At 42.5% G+C, this 25968-nt stretch overlaps 1 protein-coding gene across 8 annotated transcripts in view; it reads right to left on the bottom strand.

The window, feature by feature from the left end:
- ARID1B (AT rich interactive domain 1B (SWI1-like)) overlaps positions 1-25968 on the bottom strand; it is a 422452-nt gene that overhangs the window by 38289 nt on the left and 358195 nt on the right. For 4 of the 8 annotated variants that reach the window (XM_010840865.1, XM_010840862.1, XM_010840858.1 and 1 more), the window contains 3 exons: positions 25191-25319; positions 6622-6767; positions 306-415 (listed from right to left, as the gene is read on the bottom strand). In XM_010840865.1, the coding sequence (XP_010839167.1) occupies positions 306-415; positions 6622-6767; positions 25191-25319 (385 nt within the window). The remainder of the gene's footprint in view (positions 1-305; positions 416-6621; positions 6768-25190; positions 25320-25968) is intronic. The other 4 variants (XM_010840861.1, XM_010840863.1, XM_010840866.1 and 1 more) reach the window with 2 other exon arrangements.

The following is a 25968-nucleotide window of genomic DNA, read 5'->3' as shown; positions in this document are numbered from 1 at the left end:
ATAAACTGAAGGCAGAGAAAATGGCTGCAAGTATCAAAACCAGGCAAGACCCCTTCCTTCTCCCCACCCCCAAGGCACTTCTCTGGGTGGGTCCTGTCCCTCCGCCCCCTCCCACACCCAGTTAAATGCCATAAGAACTAGTAACTTTCAGATCCACACCATGAAGAGGGTGGGGAAAGAAGACTGCAAATGTGTCGCACAAGATGGAGGCATGCAGAAGAGAAGAAACCAAATGAAAAGAGAGGAGAGCACACGGCAGCTTCAGCGAGCAGGCCCCACACCACGTGCAGAGGAGAGAGGAGTACCTTCGACTTGCCCTCCGGCTGTGCGCTGCCTTCTTCTTTACCGTCGGCTTTGAGGGGCAGGGGCAGTTTGGATTCACTAGGAGACATCATATCTGCAAGACCCATAGATGCTAATTGAAAACAGGAGAGAAAGTTTAGGATTATATGAGTGACTCGTCAGGCTGTGCTCACTAACACAAGCTACCGAGTGATGGGGCACCCGAATTTCCCTCCAAGGAAGGAAAGTAAAAAAAGGAGAAAGAAACTGTAACTCAGAGAATGCTAATTTCTGTAATCTAAGTAGCAACGGATTCTTGCAATTCTTTCTTATCTTTAAGGGGAGAAAAGCAATCATTTAACTCAAGCCCTAGGCCACCGAAAGTCAACTATTATCAATATTATGTTTTCAAAATTATTACGGTTTTAATCATGGAGGTGCAAATAGAAATATGCTCAACGACCAAATTGCTAATTAGGTGTTGGAAGCAAAGGCTGGGTGTGTGTATTTTCACTGGCTGAGTAGAGGATTTACTGCTTTCTTAACTTCCTAAATTCACACAATCCATAGTTTGTAAAATCACTTACCACTTAATACTATTGCACTCAAAAGTCACATCTATTACATATGGCCTAGGCTACAAGGACGGAAGACGGTTGTAACATGATTTTAAAAGCAATCATCGAAAGTCATTTGTGAAGGAGAGGATTTCTAATTACTTTGCAATGGGGCTGGTTTCCTTTCATTCTGGGGCAGGATGTACACAGATCAGTCCTCAGCTGCAGTTCAAAAGCCCAGGTCAGACACCCACACCAGCTCAAGTCAACCCTGCGATCCCAGGCAAGACTCATCTTCTAGCTCCCAGCTCAGAAATTCAGTCAGGTTCATTTAGGCTATAGAATGAAAGGTTCCCAAAGGTCAACTGATTTTACCTGCAATACTAATAGACATTTTTAACTTAAAAATATGGGTTTAGCTTTCTTTTTAAAGGAAGAACAAGGCTAGAGTAGAGAATCAGTGTAGCTATCCAGGGCATAACTGCTGAATTTCTATAGAACCCCACTGTGCAAACCATCTGCACGGCACTGGGCTGTGAGTGCCACACCACCCAGCTGTGTGAAGAGGCAGAGTGAGGAGAGGTGGAAGGAGAAAGTGAGAGGGGAGAGAATTACAAGCCTTATAAATGAGTGAAAACCAGAAAACATTCCCATTTCAAAAGAAAATAAAACTCGAGGTTTTATGAACAGGACCCATTTCACATTCTGCGAATCAAAGTGCTGGCTCAACCACTGCCATGCACATGCAGCATAATGTGCCAAAAAAAGAAAAAAGCTTAAAAAAAAAAAAAGGCTCCACAGATTGCCCACTACAAAATGATTATTGCACATATTCATGTATTACTATGTTTTAGAAAATAATTAGTTTTAATTACAGCAGTGAGAGAGCGAGCAGGGCTCTGGCGAATTAGCTGGCAAGCTTGGTGGTGTTAATTTGCTAATATCGTTAGCATCACTGCAGGTTGAGACCAGAGGTCCTGCCAAAAAAGCCTACCCGGCCACGTGCCCATGAGTTTACATCAGCACACTCAATGATGCACTCTGAAATGCCTGTATTTTCCATGGGCACATTGGCTTGTTTTTCAAAGCCCATTTGCAGCCCAGTCAGCCCTTGAAGTCATCACCACACACACAAATCATAATTGGGATGTTTTTCTTTCTTTCTTTTTTCAAATTACTTTCAATACTTAGACTTTAAGAACTGAAACAAAAAGCTTTTTCAAGTGATGCAGCTGCAGAGAAAAATCTATTGGGATCAGCTAAAAACGTGGTTATTTTTGTGAATGTGTGAAACCTCAAAAAAGCAGCTGAGAGATATTACACCAAGAAGACAGCCTTGTGCAAAGTAGCGGATGGCTTTCCTGAAGCTTTACCTCTTGGGTCTACCAGGATATGAAATTGGGAACATCTTTACATGAAGAAACCCCCTTTTGAGAAGAAGAGAAGAGAAAAAAAAAGCAGGGCAAATGTGGAAAGCAGGGTTTGTTTACCAAAGTCCACATGTCCTTGGCCAGCTATTCCCAGAGTGGGCTCAAAGGAACGATAATCACACAATTCCAGAAAAAAGTGGCAAGTCATGGGCATGGGGTTTCTGTTAAGTCCTGCTCCTTCTAAGGTTATAATAGTTTGTCAGTATTTATAATAAATTATGCCTGAATATGAGTTTTGAAAAACAGGAATTAGTAATTTCTTAGTAGTTCCTTCTTCATGCATTAAATGTGTTAATGTACACAAAAGTAATTATTTTTAACATAAAGCATTAGGCCAATTATTGAATTATGATAATTAATGACAATTTAGAGTGATTTAAAAATCACACTGAGATGAATATATAAGCATATATAGGGGTTTGAAATTCCCCAAATTTCTTCATTTTCTATTATATATTTTAAAATGGGCATCAGGGTATGCAAACCTAAGTATTTTTTAAAAATTATTTTGAGAGAAACGTAAGTACAAAATATAAAGGAACAGTTTTACTTTGTACTCCTGCCTTGTGTGAGTGTCATATACTCAGTCGTGTCTGACTCTTCACGACTCCTCTGTCCATGGAATTTTCCAGGCAATAATACTGGACTGGGTTGCCATTTCCTCCTCCAGGGTATCTTCCCTTGTCCAGGGATCAAACCTGAGTCTCCTGTGTTTTATTTTACCAAATGGATCATAAGGTCTTTCCTTACTGTGGCTTTTACTGTTCCTTTTGTTAAAAAGTTTATTTTTTACTTCTTACCAGAATTCTCAGAGAATCATTGCAAACAGCCATATGTCTCCCAGGGCACTATTTTTTTCTCCTTTTCCAGAAGAGAAAGACCCCCAGTATTATAAGGATGTGTTAAATCAAAGCACTGTTCCTCCTACTGACATCAGTAATCCCATATGTAAAGTTCAGACATGAAAAGGGGCAGTAAAGAACCTGTGACTATAGAGAGAGCTGTGTGGGTACTGTATATACATCTCAAGTACTAGCCTCTGGCTTTACTATCGGAATTTAAGAGAAGAATGAGCTCTTAAAGTAAGTGTGGGTCAAGGTCCTAAGGCAGCTTTCCCACCCTGGATTTAATATATTCAACAAGAACATAAAAAACATATGGTGAGAGTAAAAGTGAACTTAAACATTCATTCCTACCCTTCCAGCTTCCTTGACTTAGTCTCCCATCACAGCTACAAAATTATTCCCAGAAGATGGTAAAACAGGACCAGAAACACACAAATAGTTCTTTTTCATGGCAAATAAAATACTCTGTAAAATGTTTAACTCCTTGTTTTTGAAAACACAAAAGGGTCTATGTAAGTGTATACACTTGCAGATATTCACTGTTTTTATGTGTAGCAAATATATAGAGAATACAGTTAACACATACAAAGGGTATGAGAAAAGCTCAGGAGAAACACTTCTCTCTGGCTGGGTCAGCAGAGCTTTGAAATAATCCCCTGAAACTTCCCTATGCTGACCTGCCTCCAAGAGGGTGGTGCCTGGCCACAGTGCCACAAGGCTGATCACTTACTCTCTTAGGTTATTCGGATGGAAATGTGCTAAGACTTTGTGCAGTGACTTCTGCTGAGGCGAACTTAGAATCACAGATGGTAGATATATTTTCTAGAATTTAGGTATCTTCTTTAAGGTAATGGTTTATATGTAGATAATTATACGACTAATGATATTATAAAATGAAACATGAATAAGTACAATGTAACTAACAGCACCAGTATTATATAAGGATATATTTAATAAGGTTAAACTCGATTTGCAATTTTTCCCATGGTAATACATAATTCTAATCTTTTAGGCCAAATATCTATTTTAAAACCACTTCTTTAGAGGGAAACAAGCCCCACTGCTTACCATCCCACTTCTCCCTGCATCTGATGGGAGGAGAGAACTGCCACATTCAGTCACATTGACTCCATTTAAATAATCACTTGCTCACTGACGCTTGTAACAATCTGTCACAGTACACAGGAGAACTTGTTTTTTGGCCTAGCACACTGTCTACAGGACAACTGTCTGGACTCAGCAAAGAACATGCTGGAATGCTGGTTGCATGAGCTGCTAACTGAGGTTCCTAAAACACCACTGGCCATCATTTGTATTATCTGTACTTTATCCAAAAGTGTCCATGGTTGGAGAAAATGTTTTGCTGTTATTACTGGTAATTTATCTCCATGGGCCCAAACCAGGAAGACTGAGGTAGTGATGATCCAAGCCATTTCTGGCCCACCTCTCAGTTCAGTCGCCCAGTCGTGTCTGACTCCTGGCAATCCCATGGACAAGTCTAGACAAGCACAAATCTAGACAAATCAAGTGTACACCTTCAGACCACAACTCTTGTCAGGAGCTGCACTGTAATTGTGGGCTCCTCTGTCATTCCCATGTCCCTCAGAGACTGTAAGGCAGTTAAGCAGATTCACCTGTATCCATCAACAGACACACAGTAAATGCTAAGTCATCAATTTTCCTTGGATATGCTGGATGATTACTTTCTATCAGGTAACACTTGACTTAATAAAGCTGAAATCAAATCATATAAATGGGTAGAGGAAAATTTAATAAATGCTTAAATTATTAAAAATTCAGTATTTCAAAATGCACAATGCAATAAAAAATATACTACTACTGGCCCATACAAAAGACCATGAGGATAAATGGCCTTTCATTGAACATTTCCTCTGTACGAAATAACAAATAGCTGAATTATCTGAATAATAATAATAATAATAAAAAGAAACCCTCTCTGTGAATCTCCATTAAATTGGTTACTACTCAGGAATACATAAATCTTCTTAGGCAGGGCATCTATTTGTTGTTGGTTATTTTTGTGGCTCTAGGTCCAAAGGAAAAAAGGGAAAAATGAGTGCTGCTAATAGTGGGGAAAATTTATTGTGCAGTTTCAATGCTCTAAAGTAATTTTATTTCAGCAAGCCAGACAAAACACATAATGTCATAACCCAAATACACCATTACCTGGGACGGTGCTGCGAAGGAAAGGGAAAGCTTCTAGCTAACAGTTCAAGCTTTTCATCTTTCATCTTAAATGTAAAAACATCTACCTCGCCAGGATGAATGACTGCTTAACATCAGGAAGGGCTATTTATTTATTTGAAAAGCCTGATTTTCACCAATAGTTTCCATTTTTTCCTCTTCCATAAACTTTTAAGGAGAAGTGAACAGGAATGACACTATTAAATTAGGCCCTAGAAACCAACAAATGCTGGACGCTCAGTGGGATGCAAGCCCAGTCTCTAGCTGTCTGTCCTTCCTGATCAAGAGACAACAGCTCCTGGGGCGGCCTTTCACAGATGGAGAGGTTAGAAAGATGGCGGAAGGCAGAGGAAATGAAAAAAGGTTAATAAGTGGGAGCCCAGCCTCTGACTCACGAGGTTTTCCTAACACATCATAAAGCACTGCAGGACACACAGCTGGCTATGCAAAGTTTCAGATTAACTGCAAGAGGGCATCCTACCGAAAATGTAGGTGTCAGAAAAAGTTAACAGGTCAGGTGAAATACATCAGCGTTTTCTCATTTAAAGAGCAGTGCTCATCATCCCTGGATACTTAGGTGGATTTTAAGGAGGTGGTTCAGGACCTAAGGGGTCTAAGAATGTGGAACATGTGCACAGTTTTAGACATTCTTGTTACTTCCACAAACTGCCAGAACACTCTTAGTCTGCTAATCAGATTAGATTCGCTAAGAATGCAATTATTGAGATCATGGAGTATTCTGAAAAAATTAAGTATCATGAAAAACTTAAAACAAATTGTTAAAAAACGCATGATTTCTCAACAGAGAGTCTACGAATAGCACTTTAAAAACAACTTTTTTCATGTATACAGTTAAAGGTTGAGTTTCCCTAAATGCAAAAAAACCAAACCCTCTTTCAAATACCACCTTGTCCTATCCTTCAATCATTTCCTTTGAGGTATGAATTTTAATGCTTATCTCCACCAACAAACAGAGACTACAGACTTTGTCATGGGATCTTCCAATAATGTCCAAAGATAAAGAGAGCTTAGTGTATGTAAATACTCTGCAAGCAATCCACAACGACACTTGAAATACATCCACATATCAAACAAATACAGAATGAATAAAATAATTTACATAAAATGTAATGTCCCTAAGACTTAACAGATGGAGCAAGTAACCAAGAGAAGCAGTATTTCCCCCCTTTTCACCAAATGATCTGACCGCTCAGGTTGCTTCTACACTCTCAGTGGTGCAAACGAGAGGTGGAGAGGGGAGGGGGAGAGCAGCCCTTGGAAGCAGGGAGCTGCCAAGGTTACCTGTTGAGCTGTTCACCATATTGGGCGTCATGCTGTAGGGGGGCGCCTGGGTGTTCATTAGCCCAGAGCTGTTGTTCATGGGCTGGCTGTAGGGTGAGCTGGAAGCCATGAGTCCACTCTGATTCATGCCAGGAAAGCCGCCTTGCCTACATGAAGAGAAAGCACATGCATACGTATACTGACCACGCACAGGAGCCGCAGTTTACCCGGCAGTCATTTCTCACCGTGGCAGTCATTATGTAAGGGGTTGGGCCGTTATTTTTCTTCTTCCCTTAAAATAATTTATTTCCTGAAGCAAAAGACTGAACTCTACTGCTCAGTAATTATTTAATGCACCATGTAAAAATTCCAAATAATATAAGTTCCACAAATAATCATGTCAGGTGTTCCAGGTTATGATTTATAGAGAGGAATATGAAAAGGAAAGGGGGAACTTGAAATAAGAACAGGAATTACAAAAGCAAGCAAAATAAATTTCTAACATTTAAAAAGATTTGATTCTTCATTAACATGACTGAATACCCTTGCATCAAAAACCAAAAGTCAAGAAATAAAAAGCAGATGGGCAGTGTGAAAATGTTTAAAAATTTTTTACTTTGACCTAAATTTTCTGATATAATGAATACTGGAGAAAGAAATTCCAAAACTCCCTTTAACATGGGCAATTAGGTACTATTAAAAACACATCAATTTCCCTATATTAAAATTACACAGTAAACATCAGACTTCCACTTCTTTTTGTAGAACTTCAAGATTGCCAGGAGAAATATCAACAACATCAGATATGCAGATGACACCATTCTAATGCAGAATGTGAAGAGGAAATAAAGAGCCTCTTGATGAGGGTAAAAGAGGACAGGCAAAAAGCTGGCTTAAAACTCAACATTCAAAAAACTAAGATCATGGCATCTGGTTCTATAATGGGTTTGAAAAAGTGGAAGCAGTGACAGATTTTATTTTCGTGGATTTCAGAATCACTGCAGATGGTGACTACAGCCCTGATATTAAAAGACCCTTGCTCCTTGCAAGGAAAGTTATAGCTAACCTAGACAGAGTATTAAAAAGCAGAGACATCACTTTGCCAACAAAGGTCTGTCCGTATAGTCAAAGCTATAGTTTTTCCAGTAGTCATGTACGGATGTGAGAGTTGGACCATAAAGAAGGCTGAGCTGAAGAACTGATGCTATTGAACTGTGGTGCTGGAGAAGACCCTTGCGAGTCCCATGGACTGCAGAAGATCAAACCAGTCAATCCTAAAGGAAATCAGTCCTGAATATTTATTGGAAGGACTGAAGCTGAAGCTCTGTGCACCTGAGGCAAAGAGCCAACTCACTGGAAAAGACCCTGATGCTGGGAAAGATTGAAGGCAGGAGGAGGAGGCAGTGACTAAGGATGAGATGGTTGGATGGCATCAATCACTCAATGGACATGGGTTTGAGCAAACCTATGGAGATAGTGTGGAGAAGGCAATGGCACCCCACTCCAGTACTCTTGCCTGGAAAATCCCATGGACGGAGGAGCCTGGTAGGCTGCAGTCCATGGGGTTGCTAAGAGTCGGACACGACTGAGCGACTTCACTTTCACTTTTCACTTTCATGCATTGGAGAAGGCAATGGCAACCCACTCCAGTGTTCTTGCCTGGAGAATCCCAGGGACGGGGGAGCCTGGTGGGCTGCCGTCTATGGGGTTGCACAGAGTCGGACACGACTGAAGCGACTTAGCAGCAGTTTTGTGCCTATGCTCTGAGAAAGACAAACTTCTCTTAAATCCTGCAAAGAGGAAAAGGGTATTCTTTGAACCGAAGGAGATAACTGTCACACAATGTCATTCCTCTAACTGCTGGTAATGAGACAGGGAAAGAGAGAGGGAGAGGTTTGAACAGCACAGTGGTTTAATTTTCCCAGGAAAATTACGATACAGAAAGAAAGATAATGGCAATATTGCAAAATCTTGCAAAGACTCCACTGTTGGTAGTCAAGCTTTTCTTATGTAAATAGTACACTTAAAAAAAAACAAAAACAACTTATCAGAGTTTTGGCTACTAACATTTACTCTAAGGAGTAAAGCTGATAGGAGGGCTAAAAATGCTGAGAGTGAAAAAGCTGGCTTAAAACTCAACATTCAAAAAAACGAAGATCATGGCATCTGGTCCCATCACTTCATGGCAAAAGATGGGGAAACAATGGAAACAGTGACAGATTTTATTTTCTTGGGCTCCAAAATCACTGCAGATGGTGACTATAGCCATGAAATTAAAAGTCGCTTGCTCCCTGGAAGAAAAGTTATGACCATCCTAGACAGCATATTAAAAAGCAGAGACATTACTTTGCCGACAAAGGCCCACACAGTCAAAGTTATGGTTTTTCCAGTAGTCATGCATGGATGTGAGAGTTGCACCATAAAGAAAGCTGAGTGCCAAAGAATTGGTGCTTCTGAACTATGGTGTTGGAGAAGACTCTTGAAAGTCTCTTGGATTGCAAGGAGATCCAACCAGTCCATCCTAAAGGAAATCAGTCCTGAATATTCATTACAAGGACTGATGCTGAAGCTCCAACACTTTGGCTACCTGATGCAAAGAACTGACTCATTGGAAAAGACCCTGATGCTGGGAAAGAAGGCGGGAGGGGAAGGGGACGAGAGGATGAGATGGTTGGATGGCATCACCGACTCGATGGACATGAGTTTGAGCAAGCTCTGGGAGTTGGTGATGGACAGGGAGGCCTGGTGTGCTGCAGTCTATGGCGTCGCAGAGTCAAACATGACTGAGGGACTGAACTGAACTGAAAAATACACAGACATCTGGCTTATTTGTTCCAAATTAATTATGATTAAAACCCCCTCCACCTCCATTAAACTGTCATTTTGTGGTTCTTAATGCATAACAGTAAAAAAAAATTTAAGAGATTACTTAAGAAATTAACACAGGTCATTAAAAAATACTATTCTTTAAGTGCAGCTATTTTCAGTGCATTCAACTTTCTGCTTGGTAGAAGTTCAAACTTCACCTAGCTGAATATTCAAAGTATCAAGGGTTTGAGTGGTTTTTTTCTTTACCAACCATTCAGAGAAATTCTACACAAACTAACACTTATGATGGCTTGGAAAGAATATTCTAGAGAGCTGAAAGGCTAATTTGAGTATGGCTCTGGGAGGAAGGAGTGTTATTTCTGCCTTGAATTCTCAGCTCACCTAAGTCCCCCTGAAGGTGGTAGGGATTAGATTGCAGGTCATTAGAACACGTCTAAGACCACCCGATGGTTTCCGATTCATCTCTAAGTCGTCAAATACTTATAAATACACTGCCCAGATAGCTTCTTCCTGGTAGCTCAGAGGTTAAAGCGTCTGCCTGCAATGCAGGAGACCTGGGCTTGATCCCTGGGCCGGGAAGATCCCCTGGAGAAGGAAATGGCAACCCACTCCAGTATTCTTGCCTGGAGAATCCCATGGATGGAGGAGCCTGGTGGGCTATAGTCCACGGGGTCACAAAGAATCGGACACGGCTGAACGACTTCACTTTCACATTGCCCAGAAGCTATGAACATATCCCTATACAGTTAGGGTTTTAAACATCAACAATGTAGATTATTGGCATTAACTTTAGTATCTTAGGTTCTCTTCTAGGGTGTTTTCATTCAACGTGACAATTTAACATTTATGTCTGTTTCACAAGAAAACAAGTAGCACCTGTTGGGATCATTCTCTCTTAGCTGATAAACCACATGAAGAGCATCCTTGACTTATGAACAGGCTGTGTTTTCTGGAGACTACTTCCAAGTCAGCGACTGCTTTCAAGTTTCAGTCAACTTTCCCTGTCCTTCAAAATCCAGGTTGAGGGGTCACCTCCTCTACGAAGGCCCTCCTTATTCCGTGACCTGGAAGCTCTGCCTTCTCCAGACTCTGTGCCTTTTATAGCTTTATAGCTTCTGCACTTTCCTTTGTATATTAACATAATTTAGGTTCACATCTTGGCTTTTCTAGTGTATGCCTCTTGAGAAGTACAAATAAGCACATTACAGCTACTAAAAAGTATTTGTTAAATGAATGAATTGACAGAAAAAGTTTTTATCATTGTGAATGGGCATTTGGATAGATGAATACCTTTTCAAGCTTCCACCAAATTCAGTTTCACATTTGGGGAAACTAACATGTGTATGAAACTCACAGTTTCTTAGGCACACTTGTGTACGACTGAGGTGGAAAAAAAGAATCAGAGTATAAAATCCACCAGGTAGATGGTTAAATTAAGTAACCTCAAAGGCCCAATTCTAATCTATTATTTCTCCCCCAAGTCTGCATCTTCAATCACCATAAGATGATGAAAGTGCACATTAACAGGTTTTAAAAATAACAAAAAGTTCAAGATTTAAAGGTCCGTGCAGTGGCTGTCAGTTGCTGGTTAGAACGGTCCTCGATGAAACTATGCCTCTTGCTTTAAAAGTCAGACTGAAAAGCCAGGGCTCTTGACTCTGTCACTAGTGACACCATCCACTGTCGCTGGGATCCAGGAGGAAAGCTCTCAGCCCAGTTCTTCCACATGAACATGGAGGAACTGATGATGATGATAAATATTAGTAATTTATTAAGTACTGACAAATATGCCCAACATGATTTCTAGGTACTTTATACATGTAATTTTTTAAGTTCCTGGAGGAAAGAAGGGAGCATTATGGTCACGTACAGAGCAAGAAAATAAGGATCAGAGAGATTAAACAACTTGTCTGAAGACACAGAGCTAGTAAGTGGCAGAAGGAGATGCCCCCAAGCCTGCTCGCAGACCACTATACTATATATCCTCTCTCAGGGCCCCCTAGCACAGCAGACTCTCCATGGGACAAGGCAGCCTGCTGTGTACCTTCCTTGCATCTATCACACTTCTCTTTTGTTGTATTGCTGCTGCTGTTATTCAGTCGCTCAGTAGTGTCCAACTCTTTGCGACCCCATGGACTTGTAGGATGCCAGGCTTCCTTGTCCTTCCTTCACTATCTCCTGGAGTTTGCTCAAACTCATGTCCATCAAGTTGGTGATGTCATTTAACCATCTCATCCTCTGCCGCCCTCTTTTGTTGTAGGAACGGACAAACCAGAGCGGTGCTTTCTCTGGGTTCCTGGAGGGCTAACTCAGTGAGGTGGACACAGTGAGAGGTGGTGGAAGTGGACAGATCAATCCCTGGACACTGACCTCGAGGAAGGCACTTATCCTGGGGGCTACAGGCCTCCTGGGTGGTATCCAACCAGGAAGGAGCTGAGAGGGAAACGAGCCCTCCCAGGAGAGCAGGGCATTCGTGCTCATGAGTACACACTTGGCCACCTGTCTAAGTGGGGGAGAGAGCCAGTCTGTCATCATCACAGAAGAAATCCTATTCATGACTGCTCTGGAAACTACTGCCAAGACTATTGGTAATTTTGAACAAGCAAAATGGGCTTTATACTAAAAAAGAGCTTTCAATGGTCTCTGTTGAATTTTGGAAATGGAGACAATTTGTTTTTTGGAAGGAAACAGAAGATGGTGGCCTCTCTGATTAGGCTGAGTGCTCCAACTACTGTGGAGCCACCGACAAGAGCATTTCCAGGGCTCACGACAAAAAGCTAATGCGGCTGGGCCGCTGACCACTTTCAGGACCGGAGGCAGTGCTCACGGACTTCCAGCTCTTTCTGACACTGCAACATCTGGAGTGCTCTGAACAGAATCAGGAGTGCAAAGCAGTCACCAGACAGTTCCTTTTTTTCAAAAGGAAACAAGAACAACAAAACAAAAACAGCCGAAAATACAAACTCACACAAGGGAAACATTTTCAACATAAAATGCTGCCCAAATGGAACAGCAAAGGGCCCCAACCTTGATCTTCGGGTGTGTGAACTGCTGGGCTGTGGATTCTAGTGGGTCTACGGGCTCAGATGGTTTTTATCATGAATGGTGCTCTCCTGATGCCATAGATTCGTTACCCACAATGGCTGTGGCAGTAACGTCTGAGAAGGGTGGGCTGATAAACACCTGAAAATAACTTTTTGTTGCTGTTACGCTGCTGGGGCGGTTATTGGTCTGCGTCCTGTGAAAATGACTGTTGGTGGCTCCACAAGCCGCAAGGCACTTACTACACGGCCCTGTGCTGGTGGGGCCAGGGTACAGCCCGGCATGACCCCTCACTGGAAGTGTCGAGATGTGATGGGCGGGGCTGTCATTTAGAAGTGTGGACTTGCAGAATGAACCAAAGGAACTTTAATCAGTCTTCAGCTGGGACTAGACCTAGGTGTCTAAGATCTGTCATTCCCTGACAAGAAGGAGGTCATCACAACAAGAATAATTCAGACACAGAGCCTGCCCATTTGCACTTCCATCCAGCACTGTTCCTCCCTATTCCTCAGTCTACACACACACCAGCAGGTTTTCACAGACCCTCCTTTTATTCACGTGGGAGATTTCTCAGACATGACACATAAATCTGCCAATAATGGGCTGGCTCTGTGGGAAAAATTCCAGAAGCAAACAGATTTTTAAAGTGACCATTTCCAATGGTTCACTGTGAAAACAGAAAGGAGAACATAGCTTCCCACTACAGTCTGAATTTAGCAGGTGAAATATAACTAAGAAATCAATAAAGAGTAACCACACATTTCTAAATATCTCTTTTTAAAGTCAACTACAATAAAATGTAAAGTAAAATAAAGTCTGTAGATGATTCTGGTGTTGGGTAGACAGAGGGCTTCCTTTGTAGCTCAGTTGGTAAAGAATCTGTAATGCAGGAGACCTGGGTTTGATTCCTGGGTCAGGAAGATTCCCCTGGAGAAGGAAATGGCAACCCACTCCAGTATTCTTGCCTGGAGAATCCCATGGACAAAGGAGTCTGGTGGGCTGTAGTCCATGGGGTAGCAAGAGTCGCACATGGCTTAGCAACCAGCCCACCAGGGGCAGACAGAAGTATGCTGGAAACAGACACCACGTGAGTGATGTCAGTATAAAGCCCCAGTGGCAAAGACACATGGAGGGAAGCTCCACTCTCAAGAGTTCCAGCACTGGAGACACCATTCCCGAGTTACGCTCAAAAAGAGCATGCTTTACTGCAGAATGGCATGACCACCAAACGCACGTAGCTTTCTCTATATGAACTGTTACCATGGACTTAGTTTAAGTTATGAAGCCAGAAACATAGTTTAAGTTTAAAGCCAGAAAAGACTGCTTACTGAAAAAATAAATGAGACTAACACTGAAATTTAGGGCATTTTCTCACTTAAAACCCAAAGCTATCAGAACTGAGAACATGAAACTCTGAAAAGCCCAATTTCAGCAGTTTATCCTTGGAGAGCTCCTATTGCATACACAATATCACACAGGATGCCTTATTTCAATTGTTTTATAAAGAAACATTTTGCACCAGATCACTGGTGAAACAGACTTGCAACCTAAGTTACACAGCAGATCTTCCAAAGCAATACCAAGAGGGACACACAGAGTCAAGATTAGAGTAAGTCCTCTGCATACGAACCTTCAAGTTGCAAACTTTCAAAGATGTGAACGTGTGTGTCATCAACATAAGGCATGAGTGAAAATGCAGCTTGGACTTACAAACTTACTTTGTTGGATTTATGAACCAACTGGACTTATGAACACCCTCTTGAAACGGAACTTGTTCATATGTAGTGGACTTACTGTATTCTAAATCTAATATCTGAAGAGTGAAAATCACTAGCTCTGCCCCCAAAACAATACAATCAGAAGGAAAGCAAAAGGTGTTTAAGCTTCAGCCCACTTTTGGTGTGGCTAATCCATGAATACACCTGTCATAAAAAACACAACTACAGTTCTAGGGGTGATATCATGTTATAATCCCAACAAGCCAGTTGCTCTGGCTAGCAATCAACCCTGTGAAGGTAAAGCGGCACTGACACTGAGACAAAGAGCAAAGGTGAGTGCCAGTGACTTAAGAGACTGTAGGCTCCTGGGAAGATGCACAGCCACATGCTACTCTTAATGAAACTACTGCACCCTTTTCACTCAGGAAGACATGCTATTAATACAATAACAAAATTAATCAGAAATGCCCTCTGCTTGGTTGACAGTTACAGTCATGTGTTCACGATGGGTGTGGGAGGGGAAGGGAGGAAGGAGCACACCAGTGGGCCTGGACAAAGGCAAACAGAACTCAGGCCACCAGAGCCGGGAGTGGCCAATAGCAAGCACACTGGGTGGATCATGGGGAAGTGTGCACACTGGGGGTGCTTCAGTTCAGTTCAGTTCAGTCGCGTCCGACTCTTTGCGACCCCATGAACTGCAGCACGCCAGGCCTCCCTGTTTATCACCAACTACCGGAGTTCACTCAGACTCACGTCCATCGAGTCAGTGATGCCATCCAGCCATCTCATCCTCTGTCGTCCCCTTCTCCTCCTGCCCCCAATCCCTTCCAGCATCAGAGTCTTTTCCAATGAGTCAACTCTTCGCATGAGGTGGCCAAAGTACTGGAGTTTCAGCTTCAGCATCATTCCCTCCAAAGAAATCCCAAGGCTGATCTCCTTCAGAATGGACTGGTTGGATCTCCTTGTAGTCTAAGGGACTCTCAAGAGTTTTCTCCAACACCACAGTTCAAAAGCATCAATTCTTCAGCGCTCAGCTTTCTTCACAGTCCAACTCTCACATCCATACATGACGACTGGAAAAACCATAGCCTTGACTAGACGGACCTTTGTTGGCAAAGTAACGTCTCCGCTTTTCAATATGCTATCTAGGTTGGTCATAACTTTTCTTCCAAGGAGTAAGCGTCTTTTAATTTCATGGCTGCACAGATGCAAACAGTTTCACTGAGAGGTGAAGGAGAAAGGCAGGGAAGGCAGGAGGAGCGCCTTAGGCATCTACAGGCCCACCTGAGGAGGTCAGAGCACGTTCTGAGGAAGGGATACGGGGCCTGAGCCTTAGGCATGGACAGGCCCACCTGAGGGGGTCAGGGCGCGTTCCCTGAGGAAGGGATACGGGGCCCGAGCCTCTCCTCAGGTGAGATCTGAGGGATGGAATGGGACTTAATCAGGTGATGGAGGAGAGGAGAGGAGAGAAGACAGATGAGAAGGAGGGAAGGGCCAGGTCACACGAGGCTTCAGTTCTTTTGCCTGTACCCTCAGAGGAGCTGACAGAGGTTAGGGGTTTTAAGTGGGAGAAATGGCAGAAAAGGATGTGTATTTCAGAGGCATGGTCCTCTGCGGGCACACCTGAGGCGGAAGGAGTGAACACAGGGCAACAGGTGTGAGGCTCTCATGAGAGTCCAGGTAAGAGAAGGCGGTGCGTGGAGCTGGGCTGAGTGGGGAGCAACAGGAGGCTGAGCGCTACCTTAGACGTAATCTGGCAGTACCTGGTGATGAGTCAGACGCTGTGGGGAAAGAAATGGTGGCTGGGACATCTCCTGGCTGCATGAGGGGCAGGTGCAGGGCAGCTGCTGTTGAGGGAAGATGTCAGGGGACAGGAGCTGGGCCCTGGACATATAGGGTCTGCGTGGCCCTGAGCTGCCTGAGGCAATGGCCAAGAGGCAGCTAGAGACGCAAGTCTGGAAAGCAGAGGGTGAGTCCCTTCGTTCATTCGTCCTTCCTCCCTAGGCAGGGATGCCCTTTACAAGGCTTCTTGATCTGTTTTCTAAGGTCTTCCCCTTGTTGTGAACATGATTCTCTTTCTAAGGCAGCCTGTTCCCTTAGCGAGAACTGAAATGGGTATGATGCCAGCAACAAACTGGTTAGAGCAACAGTCATCAGTCATTTCCCAGATGTGAATTAATAACCCCCCAAACCCTTTGGTAATTGACACATTTACGTTCTTTTCTTTTAAGGGTGGGCAAAGAGGAATGTAATAACATTCGACACCTCTATGAAGAAGGCCCTTCCAGTAGAGGGGGTGATGACGGTTAGCCTGTTCTCCAGAACCATCTTTGGTGAGTGCATGTTTGCAGGTAACTCTTCCGAGCGGAACTTCTCCTATGCAGGTCTTTGCCGCGGACTTGTGTAACATGGCAGTGCCCACAGGGCCTGCCTGTGCCTGAAGTGTTCCTCCTGCCTGTCTCCACTTGTCTCCTTCACCCCGCATCTCAGTGAAATTGTTACGACCAAGCGCGGAAGGATCCTGCATATGCCATCCTGAACTTTCTAAAAGCCCACATCAGAAAGTTTGTTTCCCTTTTTTGTTAACTACTTTGTGCAGACTTCTCAGAGGGCTCCAATCTGTTCAGTCCTGTTCCTGGCACTCACTAGAAAATGCCACCAGCTGTGCAATTTTGGAGATTTAGTACTTCCTTTTTGTCTCAGTGTAGGTAACTAGTTTCAGTTGTTCCTAAAGCCGCTGACTGGTCTTCACCTTGTTTTGCAAAGCAGCTAGGAGAACAAACAGAGCTCCAGGCTTCTGAAGTGAGAGACTTCCTTGTTGGGGTGTGAAGAAAATGCAAAAATTCTCTGGCTGCCTGAAATTTGGTAATTGATAACGGAGAATGTTCTCTTCATCTCAAAGTTGATTTTGGTTTGTTCAGCCCACTGTTATTACGAAATGTTTACTGGCAATCATAAAAAAATGTCTAGAAGTCTCCCTTTTGAAGATGCTACATTCAGAGATTTTGACATCAATGATTCTCTCAAGTGCAAGTGTGAGTTGGACTGTAAAGAAAGCTGAGCACCGAAGAACTGATGCTTTTGAACTGTGGTGTTGGAGAAGACTCGAGAGTCCCTTAGACAGCAAGGAGATCCAACGAGCCCATTCTAAAGGAAATCAGTCCTGAATATTCATTGGAAGGACCGATGCTGAAGCTGAAATTCCAATACTTTTGCCACCTGATGCGAAGAACTGACTCATCTGAAAAGACCCTGATGCTGGCAAAGATTGAAGGTGGGAGGAGAAGGGGACGACAGAGGACAAGATGGTTGGATGGCATCACCAACTCAATGGACGTGAGTTTGAGTAAGCTCCGGGAGTTGGTGATGGACAGGGTGGCCTGACATGCTGCAGTCCATGGGGTCACAAAGAGTTGGACACGACTAAGACACTGGACTGAACTGAACTGAAGTGCAGGGTGTTAAGAAAGCCACAGGGGGCAGCACTGGGCCCCAAACCTGTTTTTCCTGGAGCAAGAGGTGACCCCGGACCTTTGTGGATGCTGGCACCTGTGGCTTCTAACCAGCCTCTAATAAGCCATAACTGGTGCACAGTTCCCTTGTCTGGTAAAAATAGGATCTGTTGAACCTTGTGAAAGAAAAAATGAGTTACCACTGATGTTCCCCATAGAAAGAAAAAAGTGCCCCGTTCTAACTGCATGATATTCAAGGTCTTTGTTTTAAGAAAGTTTATCTTGAGATCATAATACCATTCAAGATCTCCAATGACTTATAAAGGGGACTATTCTTTGTCAGTGACAAGAGTTCCCAGCCTCATACCAAGACACGCCCTGCATGTGTACAAGCCATAAGGGAGAGCTGACACAGGAATGGGTCTCCTTGGAGGTACGGGAACCTCGTACACAGGGAGCAAACCAGCATGACAGGTACTGAGGAGCCAATTAGTAGCTGGAAACGAGCTGACCCGTGTACCGTTTTGGGAGGGAACAACCAAGAGGGCACAAATCGCATGCATATTCAGACTTTTTAGACCCTAACAGGCCATTCTTAAGACTTCTTAGACCCTAATGGACCATTCTTAGACTTCTTACACCCCAGTGAACCATTCTTAGACTTCTTAGACTCCAGTGGATCAGTCTGTTGGCTGAAAAACAAACAGAATTTGAGTCCTGAGATCTGCATTTCATATGCTTTACTACAGCAACACTAAAAGCCTATAAGGAGGAATGCACTTATCCAGGGCTGCAGTGTCAGGAAACATATCAATACTACAAAGTTACTTAATTTGTTTGGGTGAAACACTATTCAAAATTAGGGGCAGCTGAGCAAAACTATAGTTCTTTATGTCTGTCTCACCTGCTCAAAGAAGCAGGAGAGGCAGGATCCAGCAAGTTCCTCCCGGTAGGTTTTTAACAGTCAAAACCATTCCAATAAGAGTTAACAAGGGACAAAATCTTATGTGTGCTCAGTCATGTCTGACCCTTTGTGACTCCATGAACTGTAGTCTGCCAGGCTCCTCTTGCCCATGGAATTTTTCAGGCAAGAAAAATTCCCACTGGAGTGGGCTGCCATTCATATTGCAGGAGATCTTCCCAATCCAGGGATTGAATTCATGTCTCTTGCATCTCCTGCAATGGGATGCAGATTCTTTACCAATGGCACCACCTTACGGTTGGGTATTTTAATCTATACAGTGGAAATGGAGCTCAAAATAAGAATGAAGGTCAAGATCGGGACAGCCGCAGGGAGTTGCTCCCACAGCCTTGCTGCTACCAGCTGAGAGGTGCTCTGAGCTGTCAGAGAATCCAGCCTCCTCTCCACCTATGATCTTCACACGGTCACCCGCGACACCTCCCCTGCCCCAGACTGGATCACATCTTCTTCATCACTTATAAACTCTTCCTGTTGCCTTCAGTCCAACACTCTGTTGAGGTTATGAGATTTCAGGCTGGCAACCACTTGACACTTCTGGGTTTCAGCCTGAGAGCCCTGCAGGTTGGGGCTGAGGCCAGCAGTACTACCTGACATATTTGTGATCACTCAACAGCCGCACCTGAACAGCTCTGAATAGCTGGGACTGACAGGGCTCTATTGCTGAATTTTTCATGGGTGGACTGCAGTGCTGATTCCAGATATGATAATCTGTTTGTCTGGTGTAAGTATGTGGTACGTGGAGGCAGAGATGTCATGAAGCCCATGAGGTCAGACACGAAGACAAGTTGCCTGGATAAGTGAAGAGGGGCATGAGCTCCACCGATGGGAGAGCCATCTGGTTAGAAAGAGCCCAATCCAATACACATGCCACTGTGAGCTCGCTTAGGCAGCAAGGATGGCACCCTGTAAGAGGTTCAGACTGGGACATGGACAGGAGACCTTCTGAGAAAGCAGGTCTAGGTATGGAGGGGAGCTTGGAATATCAGAGTATCAGGAAGCTACTGTTATCTGAGAGGATACTCAGAGGTAGAAAATGAGACAAAAGATCGCCTAAGCCTGAGTTAAGGTATCAGGTCTATTTAAACATCAGTCTCTCCAAATTCTACCTAGTGTCCCCAGCTCTGGTCCACGTTTGTCTTCAGCCAGTGTCTACAAGGTACAAAGCACAGGTCATCTGAGCTCGGGCTTGTCCTGTCTCCTCCCTCTGTGTTTTTCATTAGGGCTCTTCAGCTGCAGGAATTTCTAACGGAGGCCCCAGAAGTGTGCTGGTCCCCACACCAGAACCCCCCAGTTTACAACAATAAACAGGCTCCCGAGCCTCACTGATGTGAGACTGGGGTGAGGGTGTGTGTTTTTATTTAAAAATCTCTCTAGGTAATATTCAGTCATTTAAGGAACTTCACAGACTCTAATCTATTAAAAGGTTTGCTGTATATTTCATACTTTGATTCCCTGGGTCTCATTAAACTTTAATGAGATCTTGGTCTTTTAAAAACTGTGTTTTACTAATTTTTTTTTTAATTTGAAGACTAATAAATGTAGTTTATGGCTGCCATAGTTATTCCGAAACTGAAAGATTTATTTGAAATCATCTTAAAATACCAACATAGTAATATTCATTCAAATTCTGAATTTTGAAAGAAAAAAGGAGCTAAAAATGAAAGCATGTTTAAGTGTTAAAGCAAAGGCTTATATTTAATTGCAGAAATTAAAACTCTATTTAAGTCTTTGAAATCTTTTTGCTTTGTCTTTCAATAACATGGCTTTTCAGATCATAGCTATTACTTTAAAACCTAATTGGCCAAAATCCAAAGGGCTAAATTCTTAGTTAACACAAATCACTCAGAGCCCTTCAAGCCCAATATAGCTGGGGCCTGACACACATACGTTTCTTCCCCTTCTCTTTGACACATTAATGCACTATCTCCATTACTATGTTTCCACATCAGTGGCTCCTTGCCCATCAGCACAACTGCGTCACACTGGCTTCAAGGAAATAATAGAGAAAAAGTGCCTTGCTGGCAAATAGCAACAGGGAAAATGAATTATAAATACACCTCACTAAAGAATAGTTGCTGGAAGGTGTGTGCATGTGTGTGTGTGCACATGCACAGAAGACAGACACAAGCGCCTATGGAGGCCCACGAGGACACACCAACCCGCCTAGGTGTGTGTGCCCCGTTTCCAAGCAGAGAAACCACTGCTGAGACTCTCACAGAACAGTCAGCTGTGCCAACACCAATAGTTAGGTTGCTACTGATCCAGCTACCAAGACTTAATGAAATTTATTCACCTTGTTAAAGAGTGGCTAAGACTGAAAAACAGTATTAATTAAAATCTCTAATCTCCTACTTTACTAAAAGCAAAAGCATTTAAATTTCAGTTATCTGATCTTTCAGTATGACTTAAGAAAGAATTAAAATGCAGGTCTCCAGACTCAGGGTTGTGATATCCAGAATAACAATTCCTTCTAGACAGGAGAAATGAGACTTTTCAAACTGACTCATTTTTGCTCCCTTTTTAAAACAAAACAAAACAAAACTAAGCAGTCTAAGAGTCTTCCTCCATCTGATATTCAGTTAGTCCACTGGGGAGTTTCTCAGGGACAGAAAAGGATGACAGATATGGCTTGTAACAGCATCATGAAAATGTATGCATTCGTAAAAATGCCAACTTCTGTTTCTATTCTTGCATGGCTCAGAATTCTTCAACAGCTACACTCCAGTCTCAAGAATAAATGCAAAATGTTAAAGTGTAATTGGCAGCAATCAAAGGGTGAAAAGGATAGAAATTCAAGCCCAACTGTGTGCCACCAAGTAAACTGTCACTCCATCTCATGAAGTATGTGGCTCCAGAAACAAACTCCCTGTGACACGCAGGGAGTCTGCGTGGGGAGCAGCAGAGCAGTGCTTTCCTTTCAGACAAAACAGAGCCTCTGATGAAGACAAGTAGTCCACACCTTGACACATAAAGTTGGGTTGCCAGTAAGACACTGATGAATATCTGCTTTCTAATAGTAGATCTGCCTTTGGATATAACAGAGAACTAAAATTAAGAGAGCTTTTTTTTTAAAAAAAGAATATCTAAAGAGACAGTACTAAGTAGCAGGAAGAGCAGTAGGCCCAGGAGACTGGCCCTGGGGTCTGCTTTGCCCCTTCTGTAACTAAATAACCATGGCAGTAATGTTGTAGGTCTTGGTTTCCTTCATCGTAAAACTGAGGGGTACAGACTGGATGACATCTAAAGTCCTTCCAGCTCTAAAATTCTGTTACTGTACAAGTGAATCTCTATATCCTCTTGGAATCAATTCTGATGAAAATATTACTACTCTAAAGTTCTGTGCCAGGACTTTGACACAGACCATCTCAAGACACTAGAGACTTGATTAAGGTTGAGCTACAGGAGGTGCTCTGGCTGGCTGATTTCAAGGAATAAAAATCTACCATGGCCTAAAGATCTAGGGCTTGCCAGGCCTTCTGTAAATTCACTGAAGTCATGCATATTCCTTGGAGCTCATTTCTAAGGAAAAAAGAAAATCTGGATAATGCTGAAATATCCAAATCCACAGATCAGCTGTATTGAGCAAAAATGTCAGTTGCTGGACAATACCAGGTGGGTGGCACCTAGAAGGAATGAATGAAAGTAAAACACACTAAATGACTGAGGAAAATTGATTTCACATGTGTGTATATGTGTGTCAAGCACAGAGGTCAATCATTCAACAAATGTGAAGGACTATGTTACAGCTTGGGATTCATGGACATGCTTCTTTACAAGCAGTAAGTCAACATCTTTCCTAAACTGCTGGCCAACTTTGGCTCGCCGGCACTTTGACAATGTCTCAGAATTCTTCCAAAGTGATGCTACACACTGCCGCCAGAATTGGACTGAATGTGAACGTCATCTGCCAGCTCTGACTAGGCTTTTAGTATGACAACTCGTATTTCCCACTCTCTGCTTCTCATGGCTTCAAAAGAACAGAACATTATCTAGAAATGTTTTAAAACTGAATACAGCAAGGCATCTTCTGAGTAAAAAGTATATCAAGTGTGTATGGGGGGGTAGCCTGGACAGATATTACATATAAACTGTTCATTTCAATTTACTGGCTAGTATTATGCAGCTAATCTAGTAACTCAACAGTAAGATTCATAACATTCTATTGTAAACTGTCTGAAAATCAGAATGAGAGAGTCCTTCACTCAAAAGGTGACAAAAATTGATTCATCCATATGTTCCTTAACTTATTCAGTGTCACTCTTAAGAAAGGAAATAGTAAAACTAGTTAAATCTGTTTTTTTTCCTCTAAACTATCTTATATCCAACTAGTTGAGAAACTCTAAAGCATAATTGCCATAATCCTTCATTTTTGCAGTTAGCTTTCTGTCTCTAAATGCACACACATACACACTCTCTCTCTCTCTCACTCACTCCCTCCCTTCATCACTAATCTGTCTTTCTCAGATTCCCTCATAGGCTCTAGGCCCTTTGGGATTCTGACTTGAGAAAGAAGACATTATAACAAATTCTGAATACTGTGTTTTTGAAAGATTTGAGCTATTTCTTCCCTAAAATCTGCCATTTAGTGAACTGCTTTTTCAAGTTGCCACCCTAACTTTAACCTCACAGAGCTATATCCATGAGGAAAGAAAACAAAAGCAAAAACACAATTTGCTGTGAGGAGGTGTTAGGTAAAGCAAAAACAATGCTGAAAATCAAATTTCCTAACCACCAGCACTGAAACATGTACTACACATGCTTTCTCACATTCAAGCTTCTGCTTTAAAAAAAAGGGAGGGCACAACAGGTTACAGGTTATTGCAAAGGAACTAAGATTTAAAATAGAAATAAAACTTTCTTTTTCAGAAAGAATAGTGTAAACACAAACGGCAAAATTCAGAGCTAATAGGAATGGGGCTGCAAGGATGAGCCTTTGCCAAGTGGGTTTCATACAATTTACGGACTCACGCCAACATCTTTCTTTTCCTTATTTTTAATTAAGGAGGAGGTGCTGAATTCTGAGGAAGCTATCTGGATGCTGCTGGCTGAAATGCAGATCTGATCTTCTCGTGCTGGTTGGCGAACATTGATTTTCTGCCCCAGTGGAAGAGATTTTACTCTGATGCATGCCATTTAAATTCATTTTACACAGCTGCTTAATGTGGCTTGGCAAGGCCCAGCCAAACTAGCTTTGTGGGTCTAAATAGGACTCCTGAGTTGGTAAAGGACAGAGCCTATGGATTAGCAGCTGATGATAAATGCTTTTCTCCCCTTTTATCTTCCTACCAACTCAGGAAGTGAGCTTGAATGTAGCACGAGAAAGGAAAAAAGACGAAAGGCAATTTCTCCAAAATAAGTATGTTTACCTCATTCCATACTTATTTCAATTTTAGGATTATGTTTACAGAAGTCTTTATTTGTTGTGACAATTAGGACCGTGTTTACAGGATCTAGAACTTTCAGTGGCAAAATTATCATTTGCACTTGTTGCCTAATAGATGTATAGAATATAAAGCTACTAAAAAGCTGCGTCATACATTCATAATGAGTAGTGAAACACAATTACGTAAGTTCAGTCTTTAAACAAAGTTAGTTGATTGTTCCCTGTTTTTTATTTTACAAAAATGTTTTATCTTTCTACTGAAAGCAGCTCCTGAACACAAATCAATCTACACGAGATAATCTTATCATTACTATATGTTAAATAAGATCACTAACAATATTTTTGCTTAAACACACAATAATAATATACTTTAAGATTATTTACTAACATAAAGACAGTGACAGCCTGATATTACAGTTTTGTAGCAGGAAAGGAGAGAGATACTTTTTGTTGCTGTATGTAATTCCTGTGTTGAAACTGATAATAACATGGCAACACTGTGTTTGGGGAAAAAAATCCTGTGTTGGATTATTTGGTTTTATTTTCCCGGTGACTTCGATATTCTAATCCTCCTTGGGAGAAGGAAAGAATAGAAATCTTTGATACAGATGTTTGCTCAGTGATGTCACTAGACCCTCCCAAGTCCTATTAATAACCTCAGCCCTGCCTCCTGCATGGGGCTCTCATCAATGAGCCTGCTGCTCTCTGAATTCAGGGGGTGTGTGGGAGCAGGTCGCTGTTGTGGCAGGAATGACACTAACATGGTCATGATAACAGTGCTGCACAACACACCTAGACAACACGACAACAACGGTGGGGGACATGACGCCAGAGCGGGTGACTTCATTACTTTTACACAGATAAAAGTTTTTGTTTCCCTCTCAGGCATGAAGGAAAGAAGCCATGCCGAAGCCATGCAGAGACAGAATCGGGGGGTGGGTGGGACAACATGCAGGTCTCTACCAAACTACCACAGTACTGCCGGGGAGAATGAAAAAACGAAACAGAACAAACAAAAACCCAAAACAAACAAAAGTAAAAGACAACCCCCTCTGAGATGGATCTTCTCTTAGGTCTTTCACCCTCCTGCTTTGGGTGTTCCTTTTGCAGCCAGATGGCATGTTCATTAACAGTTTAAACAAATGCCCAGGTCCCGCAGCAAGTCAGGGTGTGTGGCTACCTACCCGTACTGGTCAGGCTGGTGCATCATGGGAGCCTGAGAGTTGCCATAGTTGGGGTGCTGGGAAGAAAACATGGGGCGTCCGCCAGCCCCAGACTGGCTGGGATAAGCAGGCGACCTAATGTATGGTGGCCTAAAGTAGAACAGAAGAACAGCTTCTTTGGATTTGTTCTATAGACAAGTATGAATCCCCCTGTCCATTACGTTATCTCCACACCAAGGTGTGGTGGCTTATAGAGGGTGGCCTGATACTCCATATTAGAGCTCTGATGGGCGGAACATGAAGGCAAGACTTTGGAATGGTCTATTGATTAGAAAAAGAAACTGAAAACGCTTGGATGTATACTTGTATATTAATTTATATAAAATTATATATAAACTGATTCAGAAAGGGAACACAGCAAAGCTTTTTCATCAAACAACTATGTCTTAATTTCTACAGTTTTCGTCTTCCCAGCTCACTACTCAAGGCTTCATGTCATATGCAATCAAATATTTTCTCCTTAAAAAGGAAATAACTTGTGTATTTTTTGAGTTGTGACAATGGACAATTCATTTAAACCTAAATTAGAACTTCAACTGGATGGGCCCAACCAGTGCTCACAGACAGGTATATTAAAACGTTCTCTCTGCAGCCTGTGTAAGTTCAGTTCAGAGGTATAGTGCTGGGGTTCAGAAGATTCTAAGTCACTGTAACATGGATAAGAGTGAGAGAGGTAGGGGGAGGGGGTAAGAGAGAGAACCTGACTTTCATTTTGATTCCTCAAAGGAAATATTTTGTA

The sequence above is a fragment of the Bison bison genome, unplaced genomic scaffold (genome assembly GCF_000754665.1).
Source record: "Bison bison bison isolate TAMUID 2011002044 unplaced genomic scaffold, Bison_UMD1.0 scf7180017864148, whole genome shotgun sequence".
Classification (NCBI taxonomy): domain Eukaryota; kingdom Metazoa; phylum Chordata; class Mammalia; order Artiodactyla; family Bovidae; genus Bison; species Bison bison.
This window is presented reverse-complemented; position numbering and strand designations above follow the sequence as displayed.